Source organism: Nerophis ophidion, linkage group LG10 (assembly GCF_033978795.1).
Source record: "Nerophis ophidion isolate RoL-2023_Sa linkage group LG10, RoL_Noph_v1.0, whole genome shotgun sequence".
NCBI lineage: Eukaryota > Metazoa > Chordata > Actinopteri > Syngnathiformes > Syngnathidae > Nerophis > Nerophis ophidion.
In genome coordinates, this window is record NC_084620.1 from 19,878,674 (window position 1) to 19,896,029 (window position 17,356).

General features: G+C 41.7%; 1 protein-coding gene across 1 annotated transcript in view; it reads right to left on the reverse strand.

Annotated features, from left to right (window-relative positions):
- Window positions 1-822, reverse strand: part of LOC133560345 (acetylcholine receptor subunit beta-like) — a 32,298-nt gene extending 31,476 nt beyond the window's left edge. The window contains exon 1 of the mRNA XM_061912789.1: window positions 601-822. Within this exon, the coding sequence (XP_061768773.1) occupies window positions 601-661 (61 nt within the window). The 5' untranslated portion in view covers window positions 662-822. The remainder of the gene's footprint in view (window positions 1-600) is intronic.
- Window positions 823-17,356: the final 16,534 nt, after the last annotated feature.

The following is a 17,356-nucleotide window of genomic DNA, read 5'->3' on the forward strand; positions in this document are numbered from 1 at the left end:
ATATCTTGCTACTTCTGTACATGTTGAAGGAGGTGAGACAGCAGCAAGACAATCGCTTCATTCCAAGACTATTAAATTTCGTCCACCCCCCACCACTGAAGTATAGCTGACATCAAAGACATGTGCAGTCAGGAACATTTTGTGTTTTAATGTACTCCAATATGAATTGGCATAAAACACCCATCTCGATCCGAATGAAATTTTTATCCTAAAGTATGTGATCGGGTCAGAATATTCCGAACAGCGTGTTTACATGAAGTATTTTTATTCCGGTTCGGCTAATTAATCTGATTAAATGTGTCCATGTGCACATATTTTATGTGTGATATACTTGCACGTGTTTGCTGTTTATGTTTTTGCTGTGTATATTATTTCACAAAAATGTTTGTTTGACTGGCTTGACCAGAAAAGCTAGGTCATTTCATTTCAAATAAAAGCAGATTGTGTGTGAATGTTGTTGTACTTGTGGCATTCATATTGAAAGTATAGCCGGCGTTCTTTGGTTGGACAGCTCCAAAGACCAAGCCGTTTGGGACGGTGCACCACTTGTGAGTTGTAAGAAGAAGAAGACATGCTACATGGTTGTGTGATGTCTCTTACCTCCCGGTGCACTTAGGCTGCATACACAACATGCCAGCAGAAAAATACTTGAGCTGTTCATAATGACGGGAGGAAAAATTCCGGACAAAATAGCTGGCTTCTTAGCCAATCCGACGTCTTTTAGTCTTATTTCTACTTTGTGGCCGTTTACAACTGACCCTTACTGTGAGCTCATTCCGAGTGGACTGTTGTTGTCTGTCAGTGAGGCGAGGCGGGCCAAATGCTGTCTTCTCCAATTACGGCCTACAAGGCGGAGGAGAGGGGAGGGGAGTGTATGTGTCAACTCCACACCCTTTCAGGATTATAACTGCTGTTGTTGGTGCTGCTTTGTTTTGCCTATCTATGCATTCCATGTACAGAGGTTCCTTGCAAATTTGTAGCATTAAGCATTTGATTCAGAAGAGTCTGATTCAACTATGAACCTCACAGTTGAATCGTTAGACTATAAACCCCACTTGAAGGCAAGTTGAGTACCAGCAGAGGCCCCCCGCGTACATCGGGTGTGTTGGGAGGATAGGTCGATTGCGTTTATCATGTCTTCTTTAAATAGTGAAAGATTCTTGTTTGCAGAGAAATCATATTTTGAGACCAAGAGATACCTCTTACCTGCTCACAGTTTCGGCTGTCACTTCAGCCTAGCTCAGAGTGGTCGCTGCCTTTTGCCCTGGTGTGATGTGTCTAAAAACAGCTAGCCATTAATTTAAAAAGCTGTTTGTCCCCGCACAAGTATCCTTTACTAATATTGTTGGAAGAAAGAGTCAAGCGGTAGAAAATGGATGGATGGATGGATGGACATTTCTACATGGAGGATGCAGGTTTTCTTGGGACGCACCGCTGTCAGACGGAGCTTGGGATGCCACCACTTCTTGACACGTTACTTTGCCTGGAAGTCTAGCACTATTTTTAGCAAAGGTAATGATCTTTCTGCTGTCACGGCAGACACACTGTCTGCTGCGGGAACACCTAGAGGCTCCGCTGTGAGTCAAGCAGGACACGCCCCCATGCTCGTTGCGCAGACCACGCCCACGCGCTGACACAGCCGGTGGCAATCTCATAACGACACACCTGGGACTAATGAGAGGCGACAGAATAAAGAACCTCGCCGCTGACTTCTTCTCGTCAGAACGTAGCCCTGGTTACAGTAAGCTCTCACGTCTCTGGCTCCCCTCCTGTGCTTTCTCTCTTGCTCGTTTTTTTGTCTTCCTTGTGCTGGCCCTGATTTTGTCTGTCATCTCTTGTTCCCACAGCCTTTGTGTCTCAGTCTTTGCCTTGCATTTCCACCCGGATTCTGATTGCCTTCCTATATTCCCGACTCCTCACCTGGATTTGGACCTCGGAAGCCTCTCTCCTGCCCTACGGACATTGCTCGGACCACGAACCCTTTTGGATCTTCCCCTCTGGACTTGGATGCTGCCACAACCAACACACACTTTCAACAAACCCTCGGTAATTCACATTGTGTTAATTTCCACACATAGTTTAACATCCACACACATAGTTGCATACACACTCCACGTATTCAGTAAAGACTCAATAAACCCATTGAGCTATACCTCCTGTTGTTGTGCCATCTCCTTTACCCTTGTCGATACATAACATCTGCAGGAACATGTACAATAACTTTGTTGCAAATTTTACTTTGTCTATTTAGTCCATTTTGATGCCTTCTCGGCTCTGCTCCCCATTATTAACTAAACTATCCAATTTCTCAAAGATGATTTGAACAAAAAGTGTCTTGGTAAATGTTTTATCAGAGGAGTTGAATCTTTGCAGACACATAAAGTCTGATTAAAAATATTTGAAAAAAACATGTTTATTTTCTGATTAAATTAGTAAATGTGTTTTTCTCCCAGTCGGGACCAATACAGTATAGTTCAGTCGCAAAGACATGTGATTGCATGCAAATCCGCATTCAGGCAAGGATTACTGCGCCCCACAATGTGAACTCAAGCAGTGAGACTGAAGTCCATCACAGAAGTCGCTGCTATCTTCTCAATGTTGTGTTTCAACTTCTGTGCTAGTGTTAGTCATATTTCTTTATTTTGTTATTCTGGGCTGCACTTCCAGCTGTATAAAGGGAAGAGGCACAACGCTGATTGAAAATTAATTACATCGTGACGAACCTTGCGAAAACGGCTCTTGTATGATTGAAAAGAAACCTAACAGTTTCCCTATAGTCTTTAGTTCCCTTTGTGTTACATTTGGCTGGACTTTGGAGGCTATTCCTTTTGAACTATGTTGTCGTCTTCTGGCTGGAAAAGAAAAGGTGTGGCGAGAAAGATGGCGGAAAACATTACAACCAGAGCTTTAAACCTGCTATTTGAGAACTGCCATGACTATTACGTCGTTGAGGACAGCATGAAAATGTGTCTCATGAATGAAGAAGACTTTCCTTCCCTGCTGATAACACTGGAGAAGCCTCCCACTAAAGAATGAAAAGATGGAAAGGACAATAGCGACATTGTCGCTACGCTTTCCACGTTAATTAAAGCCCGCTCGGACGAGCTGAAGGCCAGCTTGGACGAGCTAAAGAAGTTGATCCTGGCCAACACCACTCAAATTACCAGCGTAAATGTTAAAGGAGAACGAGTATGCAAACAAGTGAGCGAGATTATGAGGAGAGTTTTTGGGCTGGAACCGGCTCTGGAAGGGGATAAGAAACTAATCAGTGTACTTCAAGCACGCATCACCGAGATGGAGAGATATTTAAGGCGCTGGTACCTGAGACTGCATGGTGTGGCCGAGCATGTGGAGGACAGAGATGTACGTGAAAAGGTTATCCTAATTTGCCAGGCTCTGCTGCCGTCTGATGCTGAACGGCTCCCGAATGGTATCGAAACCGTGCACCGCGTTAGAATGAAGAAGCCGAAAGGTAACAGGTGTGTGCTGGGCCGACCTATGGTAGATGCCACAAGCCAGACTAAGCTTCCTACTCAGTACAACTTATGACACCTTGCCATGCCCCAGAAACCTCCACCAGTGGTTCGGCCAGGAGGAGAGTTGTCCCCTGTGTGGTGCTCCCAACGCCAGCCTGCAGCACTTGCTATCAGGCTGCAAGTTCGCGATGACCCAGGGTCGCTTCAGATGGCGGCATGATCAAGTCCTGATGAAACTGGCTGAAGTCCTGGAGAGCAGTAGACAAGAGGCCAACAGCCAGCCCATAGCCAAGCAACTTCCTGTCATGTTTGTGAGGCCAGGGGAAGGCAAAGGGGACACCAGCCGACGAAGCCCCCGCAGTGTCCTCTCTCTGGCAAGGGACTGGAGTATGAGGGCTGACATCGGCAAAAAGCTCCAATTCCCCCGTGAGATCCTCACCACTTCACTCCACCCAGACATTGTGCTGTGGTCTGTTGTTACCAAGTCTGCCATGCTGATTGAGCTTACCATCCCCTGGGAGGAGGGAATCCAGGCAGCCTATGAGCGCAAAGCAGCCAAGTATGCAGATCTGGCTGTTGAGTGCAGAGAGGCAGGCTGGTCCACTACCATCTACCTTGTGGATGTAGGCTGTTGGGGCTTCGTCGGTACATCAACCATAAGGCTGCTCCAAGATGTGGGATCGACTGGGGCTAAGCTCCAAAGGGAAACAAAGGCCCTTGCTGAGGAAGCAGAAAAGGGAAGTTTTTGGTTGTGGCTGAGGAAGGATAAGTACTGGGGGTCGAGGCAATAAGAAGGGTCAGCTGCAGGGGGTGGCCGGGAGACGTCCCTGCCACCGCTACCCCACCAGGAAGCGTTCCGGGGTTAAAGAGAGCGAAACTCCAATGAGCGGTGGTCCCCGGCTGATGACCCTGCAGCTGACCCAAGGCGCTATAGGAGGCGCGTCAGGCATACTTGCCCAGCAGAAACAACACCATATCAGTACAATCAAACACATACACTTGTTGCGGTGAAATTAATCCTCCGCATTTGACCCATACCCATGTTCACGCCCTGGAAGATGAGGAGAGCAGTGAGCAGTAGCGGTGGTCACGCCTGGGAATCATTTGGTGATGTAATCCGCAATTCCAACCCTTAATGCTGATTGCCAAGCAGGGAGGTAATGGGTTCCATTTTTATAGTATTTGGTATTACTGGGCCAGGGTTTGAACTCACAACCTACCGATCTCAGGGCGGACAATCTAACCACAAGGCCACTGAGCTGGTTACTGTATATCCCACATGTTGAAACCAGCGCATGCACTGCGACATGCGGCAACACACACCCACTTGAGATATTCGGTTTTCAATTGCATAACCTAAGTGTGTGAGTCAAACTTTTTAAAAACCAAACAAGATCAGATTTAGGTGTTTTCATGGGTTGTATAATGCTTGTTTTAAGCCGAATTAATTGAAAATCTGACTTATTTAGTGCATGGAAATATATCAATCAATCAATAAATCAATGATTATTTATATAGCCCTAAATCACTAGTGTCTCAAAGAGCTGCACAAACCACAACGACATCCTCGGTAGAGCCCACATAAGGGCAAGGAAAACTCACACCCAGTGGGACGTCGGTGACAATGATGACTATGAGAAACCTTGGAGAGGACCGCATATGTGAGCTACCCCCCCTCTCTGGGGGACCGAAAGCGATGGATGTCGAGTGGGTCTAACATGATACTGTGAAAGTTCAATCCATAGTGGATCCAACACAGCCGTGAGAGTCCAGTCCAAAGTTGATCCAACACAGTAGCGAGAGTCCCGTCCATAGTGGAGCCAACAGGAAACCATCCCAAGCGTAGGCGGATCAACAGCGCAGAGATGTCCCAGCCGATACACAGGCGAGCGGTTCATCCTGGGTCCTGACTCTGGACGAGCAGTCCATCCTGGACGGCCAGTACTTCATCCATGGCCACCGGACCGGACCCCCTCCAGTGGGACAGAGGAGAAAAAGAAAAGAAACGGCAGATCAACTGGTCTAAAGAGGGTGTCTATTTAAAGGCTAGAGTATACAAATGAGTTTTAAGGTGAGACTTAAATGCTTCTACTGAGGTAGCATCTCAAACTGTTACCGGGAGGGCGTTCCAGAGTACTGGAGCCCAAATGGAAAATGCTCTATAGCCCGCAGACTTTTTTGGGGCTCTGGGAATCACTAATAAGCCAGAGTCCTTTGAACGCAGATTTCTTGCCGGGACATATGGTACAATACAATCAGCAAGATAGGCTGGAGCTAGACCGTGTAGTATTTTATACGTAAGTAGTAAAACCTTAAAGTCACATCTTAAGTGGACAGGAAGCCAGTGCAGGTGAGCCAGTACAGGCGTAATGTGATCAAACTTTCTTACTCTTGTCAAAAGTCTAGCAGCCGCATTTTGTACCAACTGTAATCTTTTAATGCTAGACATGCGAGACCTGAAAATAATACGTTACAGTAATCGAGACGAGACGTAACAAACGCATGAATAATGATCTCAGCGTCGCTAGTGGAAAAAATGGAGCGAATTTTAGCGGTATTACGGAGATGAAAGAAGGCCGTTTTAGTAACACTTTTAATGTGTGACTCAAAGGAGAGAGTTGGCTCAAAGATAATACCCAGATTCTTTACTGAGTTGCCTTGTTTAATTGTTTGGTTGTCAAATGTTAAAGTTGTATTATTAAATAGAGGTCGGTGTCGAGCAGGACCGATAATCAGCATTTCCGTTTTTTTGCCGTTGAGTTGCAAAAAGTTAGCGGACATCCATTGTTTAATTTCATTAAGACACGCCTCCAGCTGACTACAATCCGGCGTGTTGGTCAGCTTTAGGGGCATGTAGAGTTGGGTGTCATCAGCATAACAGTAAAAGCTAACACCGTATTTGCATATGATGTCACCTAGCGGCAGCATGTAGATGCCAAAGAGTGCAGGGCCAAGGACTGAACCCTGGGGAACTCCACACGTTACCATAACATAGTCCGAGGTCACATTGTTACGGGAGACAAGATAAGAGTTAAACCAAGACAGGGCTAAGTCTGACATACCTATTCGTGTTTTGATACGCTCTAATAAAATATTATGATCGACTGTATCGAAAGCAGCGCTAAGATCGAGGAGCAGCAATATAGATGACGCATCAGAATCCATCGTTAGCAATAGATAATTAGTCATTTTTGCGAGGGCTGTCTCTGTAGAGTGGTTTGCCCTGAAACCGGATTGAAAGGTCTCACATAGATTGTTAGACGCTAAGTGTTCATTTAGCTGCTCTGCAAGAATTTTTTTGAGAATTTTTGAAATAAAGGGAAGGTGAGACACCGGTCGGTAGTTTACCATGAGCTTCCACATCATCCTCTCCTGATAATTTAGTTAGGACCTCAGCGGGTGCCCCCGTAATAGCCACATCTTTAGCAATTTTTTTTTACTAACTCTTGTAATGCACCCTTAAGTTCAGTGGCATTTTAACAAAGCACTTAAAGGCCTACTGAAACCCCCTACTACCGACCACGCAGTCGGATAGTTTATATATCAATGATGAAATATTAACATTGCAACACATGCCAATACGGCCGGTTTAGTTTTTTAAATTACAATTTAAAATTTCCTGCAGAGTTTCTTGTTGAAAACGTCGCGGAATGATGACGCGTATGATGACGTGGGTTTGTGACGTTGTTGGTTGGAGGGGACATATTAGCTCAGCACCACTCACGGCTAAAAGTTGTCTCTTTTCATCGCATAATTACACAATAATTTGTACATCTGTGTTGCTGAATGTTTTACAATTTGTTCAATTAATAATGGAGACTATAAAGAACAATGCTGTTGGTGGAAAGCGGTGGATTGCAGCTGTCTTTAGCACCGAGACACAGCCAGTGTTTCTTTGTTTGTTGTGAAGCTTTAACACAGAGCGGTCAAGCGAACATGTTTCTCTACGTCAACCAGCATGTTTTTGGATGGGAAAATTGTGATATTAAATTGGCTCTTACCGGAGACATCAGTGGATTATGCGTCGTCCTGCAGTAGCTGTCAAAAAAGGCAGCTGTGAGCTTGGCTCCTCGGCTTCTCTCTGAGACACTGGCGTGTTCACCGCAGCCATCCGACTTTGAGGTATGTCTTTACAATCTCACTAAAACACTATTAAAACAATAAGCAGATAAGGGATATTCCAGAATTATCCTAGTAAATGTGTGTAATTACATCTGAAACGCTCACACTGCCGCCGCCCGGAGCCGTCGCTTTTTCTTTTTTTTCTTTTTTTTTCTAGTCCCTCATTATCAATATCCTCATCTACGAGTCTTTCATCCTTGCTCAAATTAATGGGGAAATTCTCGCTTTCTCGGTCCGAATTGCTCTTACTGCGGTGGCTCACATTATAAACAATGCGAGGATGTGAAACGCCCTTGCACCGGTGACGTCACGTGCACATTCTTCCGGTAAAGGCAAGGCTTTTTTATGAGTGACCAAAAGTTGCAAACTTTATCGTCGATGTTCTCTACTAAATCCTTTCAGCAAAAATATGGTAATATCGCGAAATGATCAAGTATGACACATAGAATGGACCTGCTATCCCCGTTTGAATAAGAAAATCTCATTACAGTAACCCTTTTAAAGGAACATTATCACCAGACCTATGTAAGCGTCAATATATACCTTGATGTTGCAGAAAAAAGACTATATGTTTTTTCAACCGATTTCCAAACTCTAAAAGGGTGAATTTGGCGATTTAAACGCCTTTCAATTATTCGCCTGTCGGAGCAATGACCTTTCACCCGCGACGTCACATCGTGAAGCGACCCGCCATTTTCTCAAACACATTACACACATCAAGTCAAATCAGCTCTGTTATTTTCTGTTTTTTCGACTGTTTTCCGGTACCTTGGAGTCATCATGCCTCGTCGTAGGGTGTAACAACACAAACAGTTGCACCAGTGGTCAAAAGATGCGAAAGTCCCTTGTTTGTTCTGCACACTGTACCGACAACAGCTATGCTACGACAGAGATGGCACAGAGATGGCAAGAATGTGTGGATATCCTGCGACACGCAAAGCAGATGCAATTCCAACGATAAAGTCTACAAAATCACAAAGGTGAGTTTTGTTGATGTTATTGACTTATGTGGAGTGCAATTCAGACATATTTGGTCACGGCATGACTGCAAGCTAATCGATGCTAACTTGCTATTTAGGCTAGCTGTATGTACATATTGCATCATTATGCCTCATTTGTAGCTATATTTGCATCCAGCCTTTCCCTCCACCCACATTTAATGCCAAACAAACACATTTAAATCGTTGGTTAGAAGGCGATCGCCGAATTTGTCTGCGCTTCCTCCCATGCCGCTGTCTGTCGTGATATGGCTCAAAAGCTCTGTTTCTTCTTTAATTTCGTTTTCAGTACCTGCCTCCACACTACAACCATCCGTTTCAATACATGCGTAATCTGTTGAATCGCTTACGTCACAAGACAATAGACGGGTGGATATAGCGATGGTGTAAATCAGGCACTTGGAAGCCGTTTTTCAGGATATTGCGTGATGGGTAAAATTTTGCGAAAAACTTTGAAAAATAAAATAAGCCACTGGGGACTGATGTTTATTGGTTTTAACCCTTCAGAAATTGTTGTGATAATGTTCCCCTTTAAGGCTTCTGTGTGTGATATCATCACTCCCGTCCAAAGGCAAAACCTAGTAACTCACTTCTAGCTGATTTTGAGAAAACAAAGGAAAACCAATCTATCTTGATGCTGTCTTACAAAGATTTACAAAGTCATCAAACGTATAGATGTTTTTTTGAGCTTTCATTTTCTTGCCGATGAGCCATGGATTGAATCTGCTCTCATGAACGTGTGCCCATTCTCCAAATATTTTTTCACAATCTCGGGTGGGCCCCATTCTGCGTTTGCACATTGGGCAAGAGCCGTGTACTGCGTCCAGTTTTTATTTTGACCTCCACAGTTATCTGCCCAAAAGAGTATGCAAGGGGAAGAATAAAAAACAATACATTTAATGAAGGTGCTTGCAACGTCCTGGGCCAATCTTCCAAATATCCCCTCGTGCCATAATATCACATAATCAGGTTGACCGTCGGCCCCCATTCGTGCAAATGTCTCATTAAAGACAATAAGGCGACTGACAAAGAAGCTTCGATTGGTCCCTTGAGATACTAGGTTTTTCTGTTGTATCTACGCGGTTATGTGGTAGTTGCTAGGTCCTGCCATGCGCGTAACAGCTTACTTACGGAACAAATTACAATATCGCATACACTAGTGTAAAGCATATCACCTAGGAACTCCAAAATTATTATCAGCTCAGTTTTGACCAAAATTTAGTTACTGAGTTTTGCCTTTGGACGGGAGATCAAAGGTTGACATGAATCAGTGTACCCGTATTCTCCACCATATGTGGTACCCTGATTCTCACCAAGACACAGGATTGGTTTTGCAGCAAGCCAAAAAGGGCATTTATTATACAAGTCTTTTTAGGAAGTGCGGGTTGTGAAAGAATCAAACTTAAAGTGACCAAACATAAATATCTCCCGTCCGGGGCTTTTAGTCCTTCACACAGCACACGTCTTTAAATGACATATGTAATTTCCTATAAAACAATAGAGACACTACATGTGTAAAACATTTCACTAGTATTGTCCATAGTGGTGAAATAGTGGATGGTTCAACTTACCGCCTGATGCACCTGCCTTGACACAGTGGAGAGCCAGACCTGAATGAGGCAGAGTTAAGAAAGGTTTGTAGCCGGGTCCCACCTGGCCGCACAGCTGGTAGCACTTTAGGCTGATTGAGAAGGTACAGGGGAATGTATCGCCCCTCGATGATGCAGCCAAGGCTTGGGCGTTGTCCTCTGCGTTCCACTCTGCCTCCATGCCTTAGCTCCTCCCTTGTGAGGTGCTTACCTGTCAGGCGGTGCTTGAGTGAGACACCACAATATACTATATATATTGTGGTGTATATATATATATATATATATATATATATATATATGTATATGTGTATATATATGTATATATACTGTGTATATATATATATATATATATATATATATATATATATATATATATATATATATATATATATATATATATATATATATATATATATATATATATATATATATATATATATACATACATACATACACTTTTCTCAGCCCCTGCTGAGAAAAGTTTGGACTCCTCTGTTGTAGATGGTAAAAAATTTAATTCTAATAAAAGATAAAAACAATGGAATTTGAAAAAAAGTTAAATGGAAAATAAAACAGATTTTATAGGGCTCTATGCGGAGGGTTATTGGTGCTATATTTACTGTTATGACTACAACAGTCACTTTTACTGCAAATGATGATAAAACAACATCAAGCATGCAGGTGGTTTTGGAGCAGGAGAAATGATGCAGCAGCATAATCCAGTGCATTAGTAAATAGCCAAAATATATATTTTTTATGGGTGTCACTATTACTCATGTTTTCTGGTTTTGCGATGTTACCCTCTAATGTACTGTACATACACTACCCATTTGCCCAGCCATAACACACACCATCTATCTAGAAAGATTTTGAAGTGTCTGTGAATTTGGAGCATTTTCAAGATCAGTGGCCCAAGCTTTCCCGACATGCTGGATAGGCCTTCTCTACTGGATAGCGATATAACAAATGAGCGATTTGGCGCTTAACGGTGAACAACAACACGCCACAATCATTTATGATCCACTCTCGCCGCCATTTGGTCCTCGGCCAATTTAATTCCCATAGAAGCAAAGTGTTAACAGCGAGCTGCATCAACAATAGATCACTTCCGTTTATATTGGCCTGAGTTAAATGGATTGTTTTCTCGGTATTAGACGCATCAGCAACAAGTGACAAACGGCAAAGTGTTGACGTTATTACCTAAAATCAATTTGATGGCGCTAAACAGCCACAGTTAATTAATTTAAGAAGTCATCTGTCTAATTGTGTTTGTTTTTTTAGTCCTTTTCTTGATTGACTAAATGTTAAATTAACCTGTTTTGTGTCAGAACAACATTGGATCTAAATGGATGGCTGACCCAAGTTGGCTGACATGGCGAGATAGATTATAATTGTGTCCCAATTCATGGTCTGCATCCTCTGATCAACCGGATGGGAAGGGATCCGACAGCAGTAAAGGATTCTAGCCCTTTGAACACTTCCTGCTTCTGTCACACGCTCACATCCTCATGCTTTTTGCGATACTGATGTTCAGGTCTGCAAAGGAGAGAAAAAAATAAAAGGAAGGACCAATAACATAAAAAAAAATAATGGAGCTAATGTTGTTGTTGTTTAGACTAAAATTGTATTTGTGCATTATTGGAAAGCAAATAAAAGTCAACTGTCAGCAGATGTGTATCCACCTCAGGGAGGACCAGCACTATACTTGTTTTCTAACTGTAGTAGTAATAATATTATTTGTACAGCACTTTGCTCAATATTATTCTCAAAATAGGCCTCATTTACACAGTTGGCCCTGCGATGAGGTGGCGACTTGTCCAGGATGTATTCCGCCTTCCACCCGATTGTAGCTGAGATAGGCGCCAGCGCCCCCCGCGACCTCAAAAGGGAATAAGCGGTAGAAAATGGATGGATGGATGGATTGAAACAGCCACAGTTAATTAATTTAAGAAGTCATCTGTCTAATTGCGTTTGTTTTTTTAGTCCTTTTCTTGATTGACTAAATGTTAAATTAACCTGTTTTGTGTCAGAACAACATTGGATCTAAATGGATGGCTGACCCAAGATGGCTGACATGGCGAGATAGATTATAATTGTGTCCCAAATCATGGTCTGCATCCTCTGATCAACCGGATGGGAAGGGATCTGACAGCAGTAAAGGATTCTAGCCCTTGGAACACTTCCTGCTTCTGTCATACTCTCACATCCTCATGCTTTTTGCGATACTGATGTTCAGGTCTGCAAAGGAGAGAAAAAAATAAAAGGAAGGACCGATAACATAAAAAAAATAATGGAGCTAATGTTGTTGTTTAGACTAAAATTGTATTTGTGCATTATTGGAAAGTAAATAGAAGTCAACTGTCAGCATATGTGTATCCACCTCAGGGAGGACCAGCACTATACTTGTTTTCTAACTGTAGTAGTAATAATATTATTTGTACAGCACTTTGCTCAATATTATTCTCAAAATAGGCCTCATATACACAGTGGGCCCTGCGATGAGGTGGCGACTTGTCCAGGATATATTCCGCCTTCCACCCGATTGTAGCTGAGATAGGCGCCAGCGCCCCCCGCGACCTCAAAAGGGAATAAGCGGTAGAAAATGGATGGATGGATACACAGTTGATTTGGATGTACAGCATTTTAGAGGTTGTCACGTAATATTATGAATTACAACATTTGCAACCATAGTTATAAAATAAATGACTGTCTTTTGTATAACAATATTATTTTTTGCTTGTGTAGTATTGTTGTTTTCGCTTGTCAGCATAATTATTTGTTTTGCGTTTCATTTAAAATGTTAAAACGAACACATTTTATATGTTGCTCCATCCACCATGTTAAAATTACAGATGTGAAGTTCGCGAACGAGTTAAGCTTTTTGAATCCCTCTTTTATGTGAACAATGGGAATCTAATTATATTGCCCACACTGCATGTGTGCGCCACCAAACTGGCAATTAGGGTTGTTAACGATAAACCGATGTGACCGGTTAACCAGTTCAAGAAGTGTCCGGTTTGGCTACGCCAAATACAGCCCCGTCAATGGATAGGGTTCAGTTGTGAGTAATTAGGTTAATCGAGTCTAAACACATAAACCGGATATCGGGCCAAACTAAAAATCAGTTGACAGTTTTTGGCTTTAAAAAGACGCATGAGGCAGGGTTCTCTATGAAAAGAGTCACGCGTTTGCTACGTCACTTACGTGACTTGAGATAAAAATAGATGTAGCTCCATGGACTGGGTGTCGTGCGATACTAGAATTTAGTAGACAGTTTATCTTTAAAACAGATTGCGAGAGTCATGGCTGCTTGCCAAAAAATTATCCACAAAATACGTAACGTCAACACCGCATACCGTCTCCGTGCCGTCTGTGAATATAGTAACATCCCAAGTAATGGAGCCTCAAATACATTCCCAGTTTCTTTCTTTATTGCACAACATGCAACATTTTTGTACAAAGGGCTCAATCTCCTTGTTTTGCTCTCCTTTTCCGGCAACTTTACTTTCACCTTTCAACTTTACAACAACGTCACTTCCCATCCTTGTCCCCGAAGGCCCTGCCCGCAGTCAAGCCATTGGCTAGAACCCAAAAGCACCAGTGACGACACTGACTTGATTTGACTGTGTGGAAACGAAATATATTTGACATGTTTGCCTCTTTACTTTATTGAATATCTTTGGGGCTATATGTTGTTTTAAAAATCATAGGATACTGGAATCTTGTCATATTAGTTGTCTTAGAAGACATTTGGCCTCTTATCTGAGTACTTTTACCAGTTCATGCTCATAGACTTAACTTGGACAGATCTAGCCTGAGTGCTTGGTGCCAAGGTCCTAACTATTTATCCTCTAACATTAGCAAGCGTGTACGTGCAGGAAGGAATGCTTTTGTTCGTTTTTGTTGCAAAAAAATGTGTCCATCAACAAATGTTAACCATAAAATCGAATCGTTCATACAGCAAATTGAATCTTATTGAATCGTACCAAATCGTTCATCAACTTTATCAAATCGCATGTAATTTTTCTGTTTTGTAAATACAATTTGAATTGCATCATAACCTATGAATCAAATTGCGAACCAAATCGTCCATTACAAAGAGATTTACATCCCTACTGGCGACTGGATTGGATTTGCCTTTCTGGTTCATTGTTGTGATGAAGATATGTCAAGTAGTTCAAGCATAAACACACACTAGCTAAGATAGTACAATTTTTGTATTGACCTTTTTAAAATGTCCTAAATTGTTTGCATACTTTTTGTATATACAGTATATAGACTAAGACTGTCAAAATTAACAAGTTAAATCATGTGATTTATCGCAAAACCTGCTCAGTGACCTTGTGGTTGGAGTGTCCGCCCTGAGATTGGTAGGTTGTGAGTTCAAACCCCAGCCGAGTCATACCAAAGACTATAAAAATGTGACCCATTACCTCCCTGCTTGGGACTCAGTATCAAGTGATGGAATTGGGGGTTAAATCACCAGAATGATTTTGGGGCGTGGCCACCACAGCTGCTCACTGCTCCCCTCACCTCCCAGGGGGGGAACAAGGTGATGGGTCAAATGCACATGTTAATTTCACCACACCTAGTGTGTGTGTGACAATCATTGGTACTGTAACTTTTTTAAATTTTCACTTTAAAAGAATATTGCATTAATTATGAAAACACCTAAATTAACCATGCAATTTAATTTGACCGTAGAACAGGGGTGCCCATTACCTTGATCGCCAACTGCCGGTCATTCATGGAGAATGTCAGTCGATCGCCAGCCAGGCATTAAAAAATAGTCCTAAAAATGTGCGATCATCAATCTTCACTAGGACGTCCCTTTTGTCACTTGAATGACATTCACGGCATCCAAGGATCTTGTGAGATGACCCTGGGGGCTGGAAGGTCAGTGTGAAGAAAAAACGACAGACGGCAAGGCGAGAAACACTTTTTATTTCAACAGACTGTCAGACTTTCGTGCCATACCTGCCGTCAAAAGCCAAAAGAACGACTGCAAGGTTCCTGTATTCACAATAAAAGTGCTGCTCCATCCTCCCTACGCTAAAAAAATAAAAGTCTTAGAAAACTAACGCACACAAGCAAGCGATATACAGATTTTGCAGTCAGTATTTATTGTAAAGTGTATAAAAACGAGTATGGAAGCAAACCAACCACTTCCTTGTGGTATTGGACAGAAAGAAGGACTTTTTTTTCTCCTGCACAATGTAAAAATGAAAATGTGGCACTAATGTAAATTCTGTCTGATTTTAATCAATGCAAGTCATCAGAATAAGGTAATACACCAATTTATATTCTTATCTTCATGAAACTAAGAAATCTATATGTTATGGTTTGAGTTTATTTCAAACATGCATACAATTACATGATACATGCTTTTATTTTTATTAAACACCTTTAACATGTTAACAGAAAACATCTGTTTCATAAATTAATAAATATACATTATAGTGAAATTAAATGAAAATATAATATAATACAACTCTCTCTCTCTCTCTCTCTCTCTCTCTCTCTCTCTCTCTCTCTCTATATATATATATATATATATATATATGTATATATATATGTGTATATATATATATATATATATATATATATATATATATATATATATATTAGGGCTGGGCAACGATTCAAAGTTTTAATCGAAGTTAATCGCACTATTTCTCCGATTAATCGCGATTAACTGCATTGTATACGCAAAGCCCAATAATTAATTCAAAAGTAGTGTGTAATGCACCTTTATTGGAATATTCTCCCACATGAACAAAAGCGCCAAAACATTTGTTGTGCAAACACAATTTAAATCAGTCCTTGTTAAACAGTAGCAGTTAAATAGCATATTTTATGAAAATCAACTCAAAAAATGTAAATACAAACATTTAATCTTATTGCCACTGCCAGGGTATTTAAGTTATCCTGTTTGTTATGGAAAATAAATATAATCTACATACAAATCTCTGAGCCACAATCATAACATCTGAACAGGCAATTTCTGAGGTAACAGCAGAAACATTTTTTTAATCAGGGATCTTATGTTTAAAAAACCTATATTATAGGTAGTGGGCTGTTTTAGGCAATTTTTGATCAAATTATCCGTAGTAGCAATATTAATAATGTTGTGTTTATTCTGCGTAGTGCACTTAAAATAATTATGACCATATCTAGGAATTGATATGATGGGAATTTTCCGATTGTTTGCTTGGTGCTTTGATAAACTGAACGCATATACATGGTTCTATATTGTGATGTTATGAGCCAGGGGGAAAAAGAACTACCCTACCCAGCAAGCAACAGGAGTTGACGGCATCTTGTATGTTGTGATATGCACGCTCTGAAAGCAAACGATAAGAACTCAGCCAACACTCCCCGTCTGCATTGTTCATAAATAGACAGACAACACATATACTCCGCTGCTTCACAGGCCGCTGGATGTAGCCGGCAAAGTATTCCCATGCTAGCTAGCTGGTCTAGCAAGCACGCGTCATTCAGTCCAAAACGGCCCGATCTATCCACATTCAGAATTGTCTGGCGGTCGTAAGTGATCCCGGAGTGACCACGCTGTAAGCCAGCCATGAAATTTGCAGAATTGTCCGGTATTTTTGCCAAATGTTCCATCTTTACCAAGAGCCCCTCGACGCCGAAGCCCATCCGGGCGACGCCATCTTGTTAAGAAAAGGCGTTAACAAAATAAAAGCATGTAAACAACATATGCAAATGTGCGATAAAATAATTGTCGGCGTTAATAGATTGATGAGTTAACTCGTAATTAACGCATTAATTTGCCCACCCCTAATATATATATATATATATGTAGATATACTGAATATGTAAAAATAATATATATATATATATATATATATATATATATATATATATATATATATATATATATATTATATATATATTATATATCTATATATTATATAATAATAATAATAATAATAATGGATTAGATTTATATCCATCCATCCATCCATCTTCTTCCGCTTATCCGAGGTCGGGTCGCGGGGGTAACAGCCTAAGCAGGGAAACCCAGACTTCCCTTTCCCCAGCCACTTCGTCTAGCTCTTCCCGGGGGATCCCGAGGCATTCCCAGGCCAGCCGGGAGACATAGTCTTCCCAACGTGTCCTGGGTCTTCCCCGGGTGGTATCCTGACCA